The 18,089-nt window shown below is 52.0% G+C and overlaps 5 protein-coding genes across 5 annotated transcripts; 3 read left to right on the top strand and 2 right to left on the bottom strand.

The window, feature by feature from the left end:
* Positions 1-195: 195 nt before the first annotated feature.
* On the bottom strand, positions 196-1,036 carry SMAC4_04625 (uncharacterized protein). The gene is made up of 3 exons (XM_003345346.2): positions 895-1,036; positions 692-825; positions 196-547 (listed from the first exon to the last, which is right to left on the bottom strand). Exons 1-3 carry the CDS (start codon positions 900-902, stop codon positions 480-482), a joined length of 210 nt encoding a protein of 69 aa, XP_003345394.2. The 5' UTR covers positions 903-1,036; the 3' UTR covers positions 196-479.
* A 359-nt stretch (positions 1,037-1,395) lies between these two features.
* On the top strand, positions 1,396-5,404 carry SMAC4_04624 (uncharacterized protein). The gene is made up of 7 exons (XM_003345345.2): positions 1,396-2,249; positions 2,480-2,645; positions 2,702-2,829; positions 2,895-3,098; positions 3,149-3,503; positions 3,574-4,501; positions 4,566-5,404. The coding sequence occupies exons 1-7, from the start codon at positions 1,897-1,899 to the stop codon at positions 4,685-4,687; spliced, it is 2,256 nt and encodes a 751-aa protein (XP_003345393.1). The 5' UTR covers positions 1,396-1,896; the 3' UTR covers positions 4,688-5,404.
* Positions 5,405-7,005: 1,601 nt separating this feature from the next.
* Positions 7,006-8,836, top strand: SMAC4_04623 (uncharacterized protein). The gene has a single exon (XM_003345344.2). It carries the CDS (start codon positions 7,070-7,072, stop codon positions 8,336-8,338), a length of 1,269 nt encoding a protein of 422 aa, XP_003345392.1. The 5' UTR covers positions 7,006-7,069; the 3' UTR covers positions 8,339-8,836.
* Positions 8,837-9,579: 743 nt separating this feature from the next.
* On the top strand, positions 9,580-12,335 carry SMAC4_04622 (uncharacterized protein; the record flags this gene model as incomplete). Its single annotated transcript, XM_003345343.1, has 5 exons — positions 9,580-9,729; positions 9,802-9,972; positions 10,033-10,401; positions 10,457-11,619; positions 11,798-12,335. 5 exons carry the CDS (start codon positions 9,580-9,582, stop codon positions 12,333-12,335), a joined length of 2,391 nt encoding a protein of 796 aa, XP_003345391.1.
* A 560-nt stretch (positions 12,336-12,895) lies between these two features.
* On the bottom strand, positions 12,896-18,089 carry SMAC4_04621 (uncharacterized protein). The gene is made up of 4 exons (XM_003345342.2): positions 16,189-18,089; positions 13,625-16,131; positions 13,341-13,525; positions 12,896-13,263 (listed from the first exon to the last, which is right to left on the bottom strand). Exons 1-4 carry the CDS (start codon positions 17,517-17,519, stop codon positions 13,237-13,239), a joined length of 4,050 nt encoding a protein of 1,349 aa, XP_003345390.1. The 5' UTR covers positions 17,520-18,089; the 3' UTR covers positions 12,896-13,236.

Genomic DNA, 18,089 nt, shown 5'->3' with positions numbered 1-18,089 from the left:
TGCGGCATTGAGCGACGGTGGGAAGGAGTTATTGGGGTTCATAGATGATTTATTTCTCAGTGGCATGTTTGGGAGGTTTAAAGTTTCGGAGTACGGGTGGGATGATCGTTGGCTAACCAAGTCAACCAATGTGTATATGTCAGTGCAGGGTAGCTGGGCAAGTTGTTATGCTGAGCGTCTGGGATTTTGGGGCCATTCACTCCTTGCCCCTTTTACATACGAAGATATGGTCGGGCTATATATATGCCTGTTGACAAAGAAGTTACCCTTTGGATACTTCCAACCACAAATACATCACGGCTGAGGTGTGAACTCCTGCGCGAGGGGGTCTCTTGACTCCTCATTCCATCCAAAATACTGTGTTCCGTCCTGTTCCGTTCCCTAAACGCCATCATAATGTACAAACGGCCGGGACCGCTCTCTTGGATGCCCGTGCCTGTCCGTAGTGGCCGAAGCCACAGAGGTCATATTACAAATCTCTATTTCTTCTCGGGAACCTTGACGTCCTCGAATTCGTCCTGGCCGACAACGTTCAGGGTGTAGGCATCTAGAAAGCAGGGGCGGTTCGTCAGCTCAAAGGTTGTGTATACTGGGCGGGCAGGACGGTGGTGGTGGGTAATAAATCGCGTAGTCTTGTCTTCGGCTGGTAGAAGGTCTCATATAGGTGTGTATAAAAGGTCGGACGACGTACAGACGGCGAGGGTGAAAGCGGTAATGCTGGCACCGAGAACAGCGTTCTTGAAGATGTACGGACGACGCGCGCGAATCAGAGCCGCCGACTGGCGGTGGTTGCGGTCATAGTAACCGGAGTTGGGACGTGGGATGCTGTTCATCTTTGCGATTAGTGCTGTACGTGGTGGGCGGAAATTTGACACAGTAGAATTGCCCACTCACCCGGACATGTTGCTATTAAATTGACCGATTTATGAGAGCAGCTCTGGCACCGGATGATGTCGTCTTCGAGACAGCAGACAGGTCCAGGAAAAAGATGGGTGGGTCGGATGTTGCCGTATGCTTCTACGGTGCACTAGAAAGCTTATCAGCTCTCAACAGCCCCAGCGCTGTGCCGCCGAACAGGCGAAGCTGCCCGCTGTAGTTCGGGTTCCTGAAACAGCCGGCAGGCAATCAAAGCCGCGGCAGGCACAACCACCACTTGCGCTTGGTGTACCTTTGTACCTACCCAATATGATCCGTGCACCAACACCCTGCCCCTGCCCACTGCTTCAAGACAATGACGGCGCGTCAAGAAGGTTTCTAGGGAAAGCTCCAGTTGCCAAATCTACATGGATACAATATAAACTGCCACTGCACCTTTCACAACACAACCAACTACCACGCAACTCGAATCAACACGAAGGAGCTTGTCTTTCAACTGCGCGACACCGATCATTGTTCAAGAGAATCAACGAAGGCTCTCAAACTGGTTACCAATTCCGCTGCTTCCTGCTATTTATTGAGCGACACCAGCTACTAGGACAGCAGCAACACTCGCAACTCTCGACAGACGCCGAGTCACAGCACAAGACAAGGACGAGGCAATACGCAGCGCTTCCACGTCGCGTAGGATGAGTGGCATTGTCCTGGGTCCATTGGAATCAACATACAACGGAAGTGGGCGACTGTGTCTGGATTAAGTCTTTGGTCGACGACAACGGGCACAGCTAGAGAAGCTGTTGTTGCCTGGGCTTGATCTTTTGCGTTTAGCACCTGCGCACCCGTCAAGCAAGCCGCCCTTCGTAGACAGTCTTTTTGACCTACATCACAATCACATACTTGCACCTACTCACTTCGTTGTTTCGTCTTGCGATCACAACCAGCAACGATCTCTGTCCATACATCACACGCCCCTCACTACACCCCGGGTAGCGCAGTGCATATATCTGCCCATTGATCACCATGGCTTCTCCTGTAAAGATGCCGCCTACGACGAGCGAGCAGTTGCAGCAGCTCAACAATGCTCGGAAGATGGCTTTCGAAAGCCCTGCCTATTTCAAACAGATCATTACGGGTATTTTCCCCCTCACGTCCATGTCTGCTCCCGTCGAGCTGCGCAGATGGGCCGCCGAGTTTATCGCAGAAGCGCTCGCTTGTCCGGCTTTGAGGACGCAAGAAAAGGACGACTTGACTATAACCGTAATAGACGGGGGCGCGCTGCGGGCACTAGTGGAAGATCCTAAACAGGACCCTTTGGTACTCAAGGCTGGTATTATGGCGGCGGCGAGTGCGTATCCAGTTGTCGTGAGATGGATGTAAGTAATGCACCTACTAAGGTCGATGGCCTCCTCGCCTTTCGCGCTATGTGGTCTCGTATATTGTGTGTCTGGTGATGTCCATGATATCTCGTGTTATGGTTCCCACCCGTTTGCTATTCATGCACTCCATCAGACACACATGTCTTCCGGGGTTACCAAGGCTTTCTCCGGGCCAGATCAACACACCTCTCCATGTCACCTGGTTACTAACACATCTTACCATACAGTGTTTCCAACGCCTATCACCCCGAGACCTGGATGACTATGACAGCGATAAAGTCGAGGATATTTTCAGTATGGGACGGCGCTCCCACGCCGGTCAAGCTATGCTGTATCAAGTTCGTTCAACGAGTTATCCTTGCCCAGACGGCGTCAAACGGCACGGAACCGAAGGTTAATACAGTCTTCCTCCTCGCGTCCTTGGGTTATTGACTAACAGTTGATGGCAGCATTCTGGCTTGGATGTCAACCTGAACATGATTACTCCTAACCAAAATCTCCTGGACCCTCGGTCTCTCGAGCCTGAGGCCATTGGCCTCCTTGACAGAATGCTTGGTGGTCTTCAGGATAATAACAGGTGCGTAAAGGTTATCTTTTCCACATGTACAAACCGCTAACCATCCTTCTTATTGTCCCGTACAGTGATGTTCTCATTGTGGATGCCACTCTCAATACTTTGTCCATTCTTGTCCGCACTCGCCCTGCCACCTCCAGCCGTATCATCAATGCGGTTCTCAACTTCAACCCTCTGAAACTGGCCAACTCGCCGATGACCCCGAAGAACAAGGTCATTATTAAGTCGATGATGAAGACCACCTTGATGCTCTTGGGCAATATCCTTAGGAGGTAAGAAATATCTTGATACCTGCTCACGATCTATTGCTAACTTAAAACAGGGATCCAGACAACCCGTTGGCTTCGCGAATCTCTTCACAGCATCAGAGACTCATGCGTGCCCGAGATGAGATCTTTAACGAAGCGAACCGCAAGCGGGCTCTTCCCGAGCAGACTGCTGCAGGTTATGGTGATGCGAAGAGGCAAAAGACGGAGGCAGCCGCCGCACCCCAACCTCCGCTTCGCATCCAACCACTTGCTCCAGGGCCACACACTCTGGCTGAAGTGTTCAGTCTCACCAACAACCCAGGCTTGCACGGCTTTGATGTGACTGTAGTGCCTGCCCCGTTAACTGCTAGAATCAATGTCAGGACGCTGGCGTCCCTCGACCAAGGGCAGCTTGATCTGGCCATCAACGTAAGCTTTCAGCTGTCTTTTTTTTGTTTCGTTTTCTCAAAAAGGAGTACCGATGTTGACACTATCACAGGGAGTCCGTGATCGAATAACTGCTCTGTATGCTGCGGCACCTGCCGTGCCACCAGTCCCGGTACTGGTCCCAGGAACGGCGACAGCGCAACTAGCCCCGGCTAATTCCGACCCGGCTGCTTTGGGTCTCGTGGATGATGACGATGACTACGAGCCCGACCTCTATACTGCTGCCGAAGATACCGAGCAAATACTCAACAAGCTCGATAACGCGCCCCCGGAGGCACCACCCGAACAGCCCGCTGAGCCCTTGGCTCTCGGCCCGTTCAGGCTCCCGCCCCCGCCTGTTCTCAATCCCGACACTGCTGCCAAAGTCAGCCAGATCACCGCCATGCGCATATTTGGGCCTCTCGCAGGTCTTGAGGACCCTCTTGTCCGCAAACCTAAGGCCGGCCTTAACCGACTAGCTGCCAACTCGCATGATCGCGACTCATGGCTTACACTGATCACGCGCCTTGCAACCCGCAGCACCATGGGCCTGGAGGACGATATCAAGACCGAGACCGACGCTACCGCTCTTGGCCGCCCCCAGATGAGCCTGGGCAACTTGATTCGCGAAATGCTCTTCAACTACGTTCTCGAGGACTGGCGGCGCCGCATCGAGGTTGCCGTGGCATGGTGCTGCGAGGAGTGGTACAATGACCAACTAGCCAAGCGTGCGGAACTCGAAGCGCCGCTGAATTATGAGCGGTGCGCGTTGCGTCTGATGGATGGCTTCCTCAGTTATATCACTGCCCAAGACAAGGTTCTTATACGTTTCTTGGCGGAGATTCCCCAGCTCAGCAAGGAGCTTCTCGGTCGCCTCAAGGGTCTTTGCAGCGATCCATCTACAGTGAAGCTTGCTATGACCAGTCTTTTGTACTTGGTGATGATGAAACCGCCCGCGAAGGAGCTTGCTTTGGATACCGTGTACGAGATTTGGCTCGAGTGTAAGTTTTGCCTTTTCCCAACGATGTTTGAACCGTTTGTTTGCTGACCTGTTTGATATTTCAGATGAGGATGCTCGCGGTCTGGCAGAGAAATACCTTCGCACGTATCGGCCTGGATTCGCAGGTGCCCAGGCTGCCGCGGACGGTGCCTCTAGTGGTAATGGTTCGCAGGCAATGACTGCATGAACCTGATACCTGCGTCACGTAATATGGAATCAATACAGACGGGAGCTTTTTATTGCTTTCAGTAGAACAGCCTTGGCTCACCATGAATATTCAGACGGACATGAAGGCTTCGGCAGGAGAAAGCGGGCATGGTATCTCTGCTTATGCATTTGGGGTTACGAAATCCTCAAGCAATGGCTTATTGAGCTGAGGTGGTTTGCAAATACCAAGGGAGCGGGGAAGAAGTTTACAAATGGAAGGCTATTACATACCTTCATTAAGAAAAGAAATACGTTGTAGAAGTAGATAGATTCGTCAGGCATTGCCGCTGCTACAGTACTGCGGGCGTAGCTCATCGTTGGCACCAAAGAGCGTGATGATACGTTAGATGAAGTTGAAGTTGCGAAAAGGGGTTGATACCTATGTAACCCTAACCCATGGGCTTGTGAAGTAAACAAACCGGCCTGTTGAGCATCTTGAGATTTGGTCTGCATCATTGGAGGTAAAACATCAGACCAACCTAAAGCACCTACGTCACAATCTGTCGGCTGGCTTTCACTCGGGGCCGATCCAAGATCAACAACAGTCAGGACCGGAACCGATCTAGGATTCGGCGAGAACAATCGAGGTGTACCGAAGGTTTAACTCAGGAAGGTGTGATATGGCGGCAGTTCCCGTCACTAGAACTAATGGCCGAGTGCAGGTGAGTTAAAGCAGGTACGGCGGAAGTGCCAACCTTGGTGCTGGAGGATGCACCGATGTCGCAGAACTCGCACTGAAACTCTCCGCATTTTACCAGAAGCTCATGATGGATGGTTTGACTAGGTAAATTATAAAGCCTTGAGCTAACCGTTCAAACCACTGCTGCAAACATCGTGACATTTCAAGAAGTTGTTGGTTTGAGCAATGTTAGTGGAGGTGTTGATATCAGACCCGAGAGATGGGATGATGGACCGGGATGTCCCCGCCATTATTTGAAGCCCCTGCGTCCCAGCTGCCGTAGCAGTGGGCTAGGCGGTCCGCGGCGCTATCCCACAAAATCCACCTGTGCTGAGTTCATTATCCTAGAGAGAGACATTGGGGGAGGTACAGGAACACTTATTTAACCTGAATATCACAACTGCTTCCTTGCTGTCCAGTCTGTTGGCGATTTCGGTCACTACCTACCTACACTGGGTCCTGCTCACTGCACTCATCTTATCTCATCCTCTCTGCGGGCATTACAGCAATCCCGGGGCGACTGTATTGCAGGTCCAGGCATCCTGCAAACTCGGAAGCTGCAGTGGAACCAATTTTCTTTCGTTTGACGTTCATCCCCTTGCGCTCTTGGAGAAGGTACAGCCTGCAATCTCCAGTTTGGCAATTGGGATTGCCGCTGGATGTGTAATTCGTGACGCCCTGGGAGCTATCGACGTTCAATTAAAGGTAAACGAGCAGTCTTGGATCTGGGGCATAGATTGTTTTGAACCACCCATTCTGAGGCTGTAAATCAAGCAAAGACTCCGTCGTCCCAAGTCGGACACACGGTCCTGCATCAAGCAGAAGCAGCGCATCAAGTAGCAACTACACCCGTTGTGTCACTCCTGCATTTCAGGGACACCACAGGGCACCAGGGGCACAACTCCGGAAAGTGTGGACCCGCCTCGAAGGTCTCCATGTGCGCCGTCTGGTCCGCGTAGATCCACCGAGCGATTCCACCGATTCCACCGACCTCAGGCACTGGCGGCCACTGACTGGGCATCCCCCTGGCCAGCCCTGGCGTGCCTGACGAACCTGGCTGCCAACGGGTCCAAATGTCAACCGCTAGTCGTAACCTCTGCCCGTACCTGACTCCCGACCGGACAAGAAATGAGCAATCGTTCTGTCAAGTGTCTTCCACATTCCAACAACAACCTCGCCTTCTCCGTTCACATCAAGACGACGAGGCTGGTATGTATGTCTATCCCTCCTTTCCAGCCAATACCCGGACGGGATATCCGTGCCCGAATGAGCACATCCATACCATGTACCTAACCACAATGGACGGGAAGAATAAGACAGTGTTACCTTAGCCGCACCCGCGGTGGACGGGAGTGCATGTCCAAGTATCTGTTACGGTGCCTTACCTCCTCCCAGAGCCTGTCTGCAGTGCGCGAGGTTCTCCATTGCATTGTTTCTCTTACCATATTTTCGCCATCGCCGACTCTATAGGTTCCAAGCAATCTGGGTGCTAACATTGACATTGACCAACAAAGACTTCCCTGCCGAACTCGCCTGTCACGATAGAAGCCGTGCAATTTCCGTCCCCAACGGTCGATCCAATCTACACAAAGACTTTCGTTCGCACGACCGGTGATTGACCGGGCCGCCGGTTCGTCCTGTCCGACCCTCGCGCACGCTTCCGAAGATACAATCAACGTCGTCATGTCCCAAGCGTCTGTCAACGGAGTCAACGGCAAATCACTACTTTCCGCACCAAAGTCACCCAGATCACCCAAGCAATCTCTTTCGCGAATGAACTCTACGATACGCGCCGTCCCTAGCTTCGACGACAGGATATCAGAGGACTCGAGTACCGACACGGTTCCTACATCCAACACAGCTTCGCGAAACTCGACTCTTTCCAGCTCAGTGAACAGCTCTGTCAGCATGGGTTCCGCCTCCCAGGAACTGAAGCTACAAAACGGAGAGAACAAGACACCTGCACCGACTGTCAGGCTAAGGCCCAGTCCATCCTTCAACAATATATCGGAAAAGCCGATATCCAGCTTAGATGTACCAAGGAGGCTGGGCACAAAATCAAGCTTTGAGATCCCGAACCGAGAAAGCAGCCTAAACGCAACAGCAGCACCACAGAGTCCTATGTCAGACAACGGAGGTTCCAGCATGCAGGAGACAATAAGCGCCACAGAGGCCAACCTTGCCGGGGGGTGGGACTCGACAATCGGGAAAGCTGGGTTAGGCAAGACGGGGCGAGTCATCAACAAGCTGGTGTCTGACAACGAGACGCTGAAACGCGACATTCAAATCGAAAGGTTACGAGCCGAGGAGTCGAAAAATGCAGCGAAACTGTTGGAAGACAAACTCGAGCGCATGGTCGCTGACTATGAAAGCCGGCTACTGGAGGCCAACGTAACAAAGACACTCCTGGCGCGTAAGGAACGACAGGTGGCGAGCCTGCAGGAGACTGTTGACCTGGAGCGAAAGCGAGCCGTTGACGCAGGCGAGCGCGAGCGGACGTGGAAGGACGAAATGGAGCGTGTAAAGGCCGACGCCAAGAAGCAAGTTGACGACGCAACCAACCTGGCAGCTCTTATGGAGGGCCGATATAACGCCATCAGCAGCCACTGGAAGGAACAAGGGGAGGAAGTCAAGCGAACTGTGGCCAAGATGCGAACCGAGATCGCCAGTCTTCTAGAGGAGAGGAGGAAGGATGATGACCGGATAAATACCCTACGCGACTTATGTGACCAGCAGGATGGAAACATACGCGAGTTGAGGAAACAGAAAGAGGACATAGCTGCGCAGTTTGAACGGTATAAGGCTGCGCAGGAAGAGTCGTTAAAGGACATCAAAGCCAAGGCAAGACAAAGAGAGCTTGAGCAGGAAAAGACACTTCAAGAGACCAAGGAGGTGTTGGACAAACTGAAGTGGGCACTCAGTGTCAAGGAGAAAATTGAGTGGGCTCAGTAGTCCAGTTCACGGGCTAAATCAAAGGGCGGTCGACCTCTGCTCGTTTTCACTCGCAAAGCTTGAGCTTTTCCCTGCACCTTACGGTCACAGCACACCAAGGAATCCCCGGCTGTCTTATTCCGTGAGAGTGAGACGGGTGTTCCACTGTGGTACTCATGACTTCAACACGATCAAGATATCAGATGAGAACGGCGGTCATTGACCATTTCTTGTCTGGATACTGTACCCTAATCTTATTATCAACACTATGTGTCTTCTATTTTCTACAACCCTTTTTCAAAGATCATATTCATTGGGGTTACGGAGTTTTAAGGAGCTTGGGAACTCAGCATGATCTCCTTTGGGACCGATGGGATGGCGCATATACTGGTACTTCTTTATGGGCTGAACTGAAGTTTAAGGAAGGATTGTATCATATCAAAGGGGGGGTGAAACCCCGTCATATTTCTCAAATTTTTTATTTTCGCTTTTCTTGCTACCTACCTAATCAAGGTCTTTTCCCCCCAGCATGAATGCAAAAAGCACTGCAATTTGCTTGCCTGGTTTTCATCTGTCTTCTTCTTCTTCTTTTTTCATTATATGAAGTCACCTCCCTCTTCATCAATGCTTTATGCTACACCGGAAGGAGCGGGTTTGGTTCTGGACGCTTACCTTAGATACCTTTGCCCGAATGCGATACCCTTTCCGCATCTGCTTGTTGATGTCTACCGTTAACTTGAAACGGAAATCACCATTTGCATGCCTGTTTTTCTTTTCAATAGTCTTGTTTCTTTTAGTAAGAGGAGCACATCACTCTGTGATGGTTGAATGAGAGATCAGAGATTTGTGTTAAGTGCACCTGGTGCCCCCATGATGTCCGAGGCAGCTACTCTCAACAGATAGGTCGCTCTTGCCATAGCAACCAAGTCATGCCGAATTCCACTCAACAATCTTTCTTTTGCCTTCCATCCGATTTTCTCAAATTTCCCGTCCGTTTGTTACAATTTTTGTACCGCTTTCCCCGCCACAAGCAATATCAATCTGTCACCGCCCCTCACACCGCAGGAATTCCTCGGTCACATCTTTCAACTTCGGCTGATACACTTCAACAAACCAACCGCGAGCCCCAGCCGAGGCACACTCGGGTTGCTCTTTCTTTCCCTGCTGATTTCTAGCTCTCTATTTGAACTGTGTTTGGCTCTTCACCTCTGACTTTCTCCGGTTCTCAAACGTCAAGCGGCCATCTGTCCGCCCCAGACACCATGGCTGCATCTCATCCTCTTCCATCTAGGAATGACAGTCCCGGCAAGGCTGCGCGCGACGAGTTGAAGCAATACTACTTGTGTTCCGCGTGGAAGTTCACGGATCGCGCGGTTGACCATCTGATTGCCAAATTGCGAGGCCAGAACATTGTGAGTTACCGCATCGCAAACTGGGATGCACCTCGAACACCACCAAGCTGACCTGCCATTCGTAATATTTAGCAAGATACCGACTTCAGCTGGGAGCCCAAATATCGATGGATCAAGGCTATTTCGCCCGCCAGCAAGCAAGCCGAGATACGAAGGTTTTGGCAAGAGCTGGTGACAGAGATTGAACAAGACGCCTACGAACGTGCCGAGGATGATATCATTGACTACAACTTCACGCTCAAGGTAGGTTATTCACCAACTCCTCAGAAAGCACAAAGTACCGTGGGCTAATTCTTTCTACAGCGCGGATTCAAAGACGAGATGATCGAGTACCCAAGTGGTCTCTCCGACTCCGGCGACGATGATGCCGACACCTACAGCAGCAATGGCTCCGACGAACACGCAACGCGCAATACCTTTCCTCCACAGTTCAGCAACCGATTCCCTTGCCTTGGAACCTGGACCAAGCTTGAGGGAGTGCACCCGTCTGTCACAACTCAGAGCTTCCTGAATGAGGATGACCGACTCCAACTTCAGCAAGATACCGGTGTTAAGATTTCGTACGATCTCGGAAAGGTTGTCTACCTTGGTGCAGAAAGCCAAGATGCAATCAAGGAGGTCAAAGCGAAATTAGATATCCTCCTGGAGTCTTTTTCAACTTCTTGGGATATGGTAAGTTCTTGAATATTCAATCTTTCCACCGGTTCAATTGTTAACGTTTTGACAGACTATATCCGGATATGATGTCCAATTTGTTCCCTATGCTGAAGGCTACAAGGACCCGGTGCTCAAGGAGTTCAAGTCCGACGTCCGATATCTCGCCAACATCGACCCCAAGCTCCCATCTACAACTCTTCTGGACCCACTCTTATTCCCTGATCTATCCCAAGAGTATGCTCGCATGTACCACGTTGGAAGTTCAATTCGACTTTGTCCCTACAACTCCGTGTTACGCGCACACTCGTCCTTGTTCGGCCCTGAGATTTTGACCAGGAACCGGAAGAAGAAGGATCTCTTGGTGCCACGTCCCATTCTCACAACTAAGTCAGAAACGGTCTTGATTGACGTATCTACTGCCTCTGTCGGCGGGCTACCTGACCCCATTCTCAACGGAAAGGTTGTTGACCAAAAGCTGAACGTCAACAACTGGTTGAGTAACGTTCCCGAAGACTTATTTTCAGTACCGACACAAGGCTCCCTTGAATCGAGGCCTCTCACGCCTGGCTCAACAATTCCAGCGCCAACTATTCCTTGGGATGTGCCCGTTATCTCTTGGAATATGCCAGCCCTTGTCCCGACACATAGCGCGAAATCGTCAGAGAAAGTTGAATCATCCAAAGAGGACACAAAGACAACCGCTGTCAAGGATGAACCTTTGAGCCTCGATCAACAAAAGAAGCGAGAGAGGATTCAAGAAGTCCTTGACTCTGTGCCCAGGTTTCTCGGAAACGGCCCATACCTGAGGGGAGAAGTCATCGTCACAGCAGACTTTGGGCGTGTAATCATTCCCGAGCTCGCAGCAAATGCTATAGCTTTCAACGGCAAGAATACCAAGAGCAATGGATGGAAGAAGGTTGCTCTATCGCACACACTGCGTAAGATCAAGCGTGCAACCACCGGCAAGGAGTCTCTGGTTGCCGGAAATGTTTGCTTCACGAAGATTTTGAGCACACACGGCTCCGATCTGGAGACGTTGATCAATACGATGGACGAGAAAACATACCAGCGTCTGTGGCAAAAAGCCCCTTCGAAGTGCTGGACAGTGTACTCTTTTCACTGCCAACTGACTGGCAAAGCCCCTGATCAGTTTCTCGTGGAGATCACGGACTGTGCCAACGGCACCTTCTCTTACACGATTCGAGGACTGACCGAGCCTGGATGTTCCCAGAAGTTGATTTATGTCAACGCGCTGTTACGCAACTAGGATCTGCGTATCATGCGGACCGTTCATTCGCCTTTGCTGGAAACTCGATATGGGAAGTTTGCCAAAGCGTTACTGGAGTCGCTGAAGATCTCGTAAGTCAGGAGTTCATGACAAGCTTGACAACTCGCTAACTTAACCTCTTAGTGAACGCAAGCCAGATGACAAAGACAGCATCAACTTGGGCTTTTCTGTTGATTCTCAGTCCAAGACAGAGATCACATCTGTTCGGATACTTTCCAAGTGGCGGTATTTGAGCTTGGATAAACGAGGTGCTCTTGATATCACCGAGGTTGAAGAGCTGGAGATCAAATGGAATCCCAACCGTCCTGGAATGCCAACATCTACGGGAGAAGCACACACGTTGAAGGTCAAGACTCGCAAAGAGAGACTAGCCCAGGGGAAGGTACAACGCTGGTACGAAGCATCTGTCTCATCTCTTAACCTTGAAAAGCTCCTAGAACAGAACAAGACACTAAAGGCAGGAGAGAGTGCCCAATGGTCTCAGGCTGAACTCAGCAAAGATGATATCCTGGAAAGTCTCTGTTGTCCTGCCCTCCAGATGCTGAAGCATATGGATCAAGTTGGCGGACTGGAGGACAATAAGCAAGCAGAGAAGCCTGGAACGGCCGTGAAGAGGGCCAACGATCGCTCAAGGGCTGTGCCAGGCTCTGAGCCTGCCTGAAAACCTGAAGTTTCTGGCCAAAGAGAATGGACGGGGCAAGGCATCCGAGGTGGAGGATGGTAAGGAGATGCGCCAGAGGTCACGGTTGGGGCCACCACCAACGGAGGTGGAGCTTAGTCTATTCAAGACGTCAATGCCTCGAAGCATGGCCTCTCTGTCTACATGTTCTTCGCCAATGAGTAGCGCGAGAACGTCCGTGAAGAAACCTCATGCATATCTTTTGGTCAGGTTAGCATGATTCTTGGAGGAAGGTGGAAGGCTCTCACCGACAAGCAGCATGCTTCCTATGAGGCCAAGACCGCCGCCGAACGGAAGCATTATTCGATTGTTGTCACTCATGAGTAGCTTTGAGGAACGGAAAGATCATAGAAAGTAATTGAATGGGAGAAGGTGGTAGAATTAGATGATGGATTTGGATTTGTGCTGGCCTCCAAACTTTACGGGCCATATCTGAGTTTCAAGTAAAGATATAAGCGTACCATCTTACCATAATCGATGATAAGCCTGATTCTACGAAGAGTTAAATTTTCCTACACGGAGACTCGAAGGGAGAAAATGCTCTATTGTGTGAGCTTGTCTGATTGAGGGATGTGTTGTCGACCCGAAGCGCCCTCGAATACTATACAAGGCCGATAATGTTGGCCTAAAAGCCAGTCCCCAAGCAAACGCCATGCTTTACTCCATGCCAAAAGAAATATCCCCAAGAAAGGGGGGGAAGCGAGGGAGGTGGGTTTAGCCAGCCGATATAGAAGACAATACATCATACAAGTTCGAGTCCCAACATTAAGATCCTACTCTATAAACTGAAAAGTCAAAAGCCAAAATGGCAGATAAGGGTATATGGGACGCGAAGAAACAGAGGCAACCACATGTTACTAGTAAACAGTAAACAGCAACAACATCATCTGTCGAGGGCTTGATTATGACACTGTTTGATGTGATACACCGGTTAGAATGATTCTTCCATGTCATGGAGCAAAGAAGTTCGAGAACTTGGTGACTTACCATATGCCAATAAACACCCTTCATCCTGAGCAGCTCGTTATGGTTGCCCTTCTCCAACACTTTGCCCTCGCCGAGAACATAGATGATATCCGCCTTTTGGATGGTAGCAAGACGGTGGGCCACGGCGATGGTTGTTCGGCCCTTGGCTACGCGCTCGAAGGCGGCTTGTACGAGTTTTTCGCTTTCTGTTTTGGTTTTGGAATTGTTAGTAACCCATAAGGTAGGGAGGTAAAGGGGACGGGCGTGGGCATGGGTAGGTAAGAAATAGGTGAAGAAAAACATACCAGAATCAAGTGAAGAGGTAGCCTCATCCAACAACAATACCCTCGGATTCCTGATCAGCGCCCTCGCAATTGACACCCGTTGCTTCTGCCCGCCGCTCAGATTGACTCCCCGACTGCCAATATTCGTATCGTACCCCTCCTGCAAACTGATGATGAAATCATGGATGTTGGCGTCCCGGCAACATTCATGCAGCTGCCCCTCCGTTATTGTCGACGGATCGACGCCCATGAGGATATTCTCCCGAATCGTCCCGTGGAACAGCGACGGTTCCTGCGCGACGAGCGATAAGAGCCTTCGGTACTCGAAGACGTTGACTTGGCTGATATCCTTCCCGTTGAAAAGGATCTGGCCGCGGTCGACGTCGTAGAAGCGTTCCAGCAAGCTGACGATGGAGGTTTTCCCGGACCCGGAAGCGCCGACAAGCGCGGCAAACTGCCCCTTTTCGATGGTCAGGTTGAGGCCTTTGAACACGGAGATGTTGTGCGTCGGGTACTTGAAGTGGACATCCTTTAGCTCGATCTTCACCCCGCCCTCGGTTTCGGGGACGAAGTGATCGGGGGTGTTGGTGTTGGTGGTAGACACCACCCGCTCGTCGCGGATCCGGCTCTCGCGCGCTTCAAGGATGTTGTTCGCCGCTGCGCTGGCTTGCGCCATGTTTGGCCCGAAGGACATGTACTGCCCTGCGCTTTCCGCGCCCTGGATCACAGCCATGTAAGTCACCAGGAAGGCGACCTGGGTGTATTCTCCCGAGGCGATCAGCCGGCCACCGTACCAGAAGATCAGGGACTGGCAGGCTAGCGCGACGCTATCGGAGAAGGCGAAGACGAAGGTGGTCAGCCGGGCCTTGCGGTACGCCGTCACGACGTGGTGTTGGAGCAAAGCTTCGTAGCGCGAGCAGATGCTTTCCTCCATGACCAGGGCGGTGACGGTTCTGAAAGCGCCGATGGACTCGGCGCCGAACTTGGACGATTCGCGGAACACGGCCTCGTTCATGGCGTTAAACTGCAGCTCGTAGCGCACGCGGTAGAAGCCCGCGAGTATGTTGAGCGGGACGGTGACGCACAAAGCGACGAGCGCGAGCTTCCAGCCGTAGATAAAGGAGATGATCAAAGCCCCCATGAGGGAGAAGACGCCGATGATGACCATCATTAGGTTCAGGCCCAGAAGCTCATTGAGGGACTTGATGTCGCTTTGAAGGCGGCCGGTCAGTTGGCCCACGGAGTTGCCGTCGGCGTCGAAGAAGGAGGTCTTTTGGCCCATGATGGACTCGAAGTATTCCTGGCGGTAGGTGGCCGAGATGGAGCCCTCAATGTGTTTTGTTATCAAAGAGGTCAGGAAGTAGCAGGTGCCGATGACGGCGGCGAGGGTGGCCCACATCTTGGACCAGAAGGTTACGCTGTCCATGATGGTGAAGACATTCTGGAAGACGGCGATGATCTTGGCAAAGAGGTAGGCTTGGAGGGGAACGGCGGCTGCGGCGCCCATGACGGCGATGAGCGCGAGTACGTATAGAGGGAAGAGGCGTCGTTGCTCGTAGAGGAGTCGGCCGAAGCTGTTGATTAAGCCACGCTGTGCCCAGAGTTTGACTTCCTGTCTGTTGGAGCCGTTGCCGTCAACTTTGCCAGCACTCTTCTCGCGCGCGAGCGTGGTGCTGATGTCTTCTTCGTCCAGAACCTCCTCTTTATTCTCGCCCTGACCGTCGCCCAGAGAGAGGGTTTGAGCGTGTACGAGGCCGTAGTACGCACCATTGGGGTCTTGGAGCAAGCCATCATGTGTTCCCTGTTCGACAACCCGCCCGTTTTGAAGGACGCAGATAACATCGGCGTTCTTGATGGTGGACAGCCGGTGAGCAATCGTGATCGTGGTTCTTCCTACGGACGCTCTTTCCAGCGCAGCCTGGACGATCCTTTCGCCTCGAACGTCAATGGCTGAAGTGGCTTCGTCGAGAATTAGGATCTTGGGCTTCTTGATGATGCTGCGAGCAATGGCAATGCGTTGTCTCTGTCCGCCACTGAGCTTGGTGCCTGAGTCTCCCACTGGGGTGTCGTAGCCGTCAGGTAGTCTGTCGATGAACTCGTCGGCGAAACTTTCGGCACAAGCCTCTTGGACGAGTTTGCGCTGGACTTCTTCCGGTTCGTTCTCCCACCGGGTACCGATCAAGCCGGAAGCGACGTTCTTGAAGATTGTGTCGTTGAAGAGAAACGGCTCTTGCTGGACCAGACCGATTTGGGATCTCCACCACTTCATGTCTATCTCATCCAGCGAGTGGCCGCAGGTCGTGATGGTGCCTGATAGTTCCACGGGAGGGCCTTGGTCTTCGATATTGTCGATTGTAGTAGCAGCACCAGCGGCGGAAGCAACCGAGTCCTCATCGCCACTCTCATGTTCCTCATCCTTGGCCTTTTTGGCATCCTTCTTTTTCTTTTTCTTGCCCTTTACAATAGCCTTGGGGATCGAAAACTGGTCGTCAAGGGAGTACCATTGCTCTACAAGGCCAACAACTGTACTAAAAAAAAGAAATTAGTATACGTAGCAAATAACAAAACTGATAGAACAAACGTACCTCTTGCCCGAACCACTTGGTCCCACGATAGCGGTGTTCTTGTGTGCCTGAATGCGGAGGTTGAGTCCATCCAAGACCTTCTTGGACGGCCGGCTAGGATACGCAAAGTGGACGTCCTCAAACACGATATCATCAGTTGCAGATACTTCCGGCTCCCTGAGGCTCCCGACCTTGGGTTGCGGTGCATCGATGACAGAAAAGAATTCGGCCGCAGCCACCATTGCCTTGGAGATCGCGATCAGAGGCGTTGAAACCCGCTCCAGAGAGATGACCATCATCATCACGGAAAACAAGACGATGACGACGGTTCCGACATCATCTACCCTACCAGCAAGCAAGCTCTTCATACCCCACCAGAAACTGAGGGCAAAGGTTCCGTAGAGACCAAAGAAGACCAGGCCGAATTGGGTAGCGAACAAAGGGGCCGTAGCCTGCTCGGCCTGCTTGGCTTTCTTGACCCATTCAGAATACTTTTCAGCAACTCGAGTCTCAGCACCGCAAGACGTAACCATACGGATAGACGCAAAAGCCTCTGTTGCAATCGAGCCAGCCTTTCCCTCTGCCTTTGTGATTTTATGCTGCCCCTTGATGATAAATGGCAGCATGATCGAAATAACCAGCACAATGAAGAGCAGCACGGAAGACGTCACCAACGCCAGGGACCAGCTGTACGTAAACGCCACAACGACAGCAGCCGTGATCATAGCCGTGTACTCAAGAAACGTCCCCAGCTTCTCCGAGACGCCGATCTGCAGCGTGTTAGCCGTGGAAGTTATGGTAGATGCCGCGGCTCCGGATGGCATCGAGTCGAGCACGTGTACCGTCTGGGCAAAAAGCGAGCGTAGGTAGTCCAGCCGGATGGCGGCCGACATGCGGATGCCGATCAGTCGGAAGCAGAACTTGTTGATGTAGTTGAGCCCGAAGCGGGCGATGAAGAGGGCAAACATGTACAGGGCCTGCCGGTTGAGTAAGCGGTTGAAGGCCGCCTGGGTCTCGGCGTCGCTGTCATCCGGTCCCGCGTAGCTGTTGAAACTCCCAATCAGCCGGCCGAAGACGACGTTCATCAAGGGCATGGTGATGCCGGCCCCGATGCTGGCCACGGCGGCGCCGGCCATCAGGAGATAGTCCCATTTGGTGGCGTAGGTGAAAACACGCAGGTAGTCCTTGAGTGTGGCTTCTCTCTCGGGTTGTTGTGGTTGCTGCTGCTTGTTCTGAGTCGCAGCTACCACCTTTGGGTTTGGTGTGGTGTTTGATGAGGAGGCCGTTTCGACGGCATCGTGCGTCAACTGCGTCGTTTTCTCCCCGGGCTCTGATGGGAGGCTTGGCGCCATTGTGGTGGTGGTGTCTTGTCCCTGTTCAGCAGGACAAGGACCGTACCGTATAACCTCTGGTTTGCTTGGGGATCGCAAACGTCGGGTATGACAAGCCAGTTGAGTCCAGCCAATCTAATCCATCAATACCTCCGAGTACTTGGGGGAAGAGGAAAATAGAACGGAAAAGACCGAGCGTACGATTCGAGCTATGGCGATATCTCCGTCTTGTTCGATGATGTAGGAGAACGATATGCAGAACAGCGCGCAGTAAGCAGAACCAAGGACAAACAACAAACAAAAGCCACCACAGCTCTAGGCTGGGCTACTTGCAGACGAACTATCGAATACCAGTTGAAGACAGAGGGTATCACATAGGGGTTTGTCGAGGAAGTGATTCGTCTTGTGGAGGACGTTTGATGACAGTAGCTGAGATGCTGGTTGAAAACGGGCAAGATGTTCTTATGGCGTCTGTCAGACGAGATGCATGGAAGGCTGAGGAAGGTTTCGCGGTTGGACTCCTTTACCAACGGTCTCGGTCTCGATCTCTGGATGGCCAAGCTTTCACAATGTAACTGTGAAAGTTGGCGA

This window comes from Sordaria macrospora, chromosome 1, assembly GCF_033870435.1.
Source record: "Sordaria macrospora chromosome 1, complete sequence".
Taxonomy (NCBI): domain Eukaryota; kingdom Fungi; phylum Ascomycota; class Sordariomycetes; order Sordariales; family Sordariaceae; genus Sordaria; species Sordaria macrospora.
Note: the sequence above shows the minus strand (reverse complement) of the source record. Positions and strands in the feature narration are given on the sequence as shown.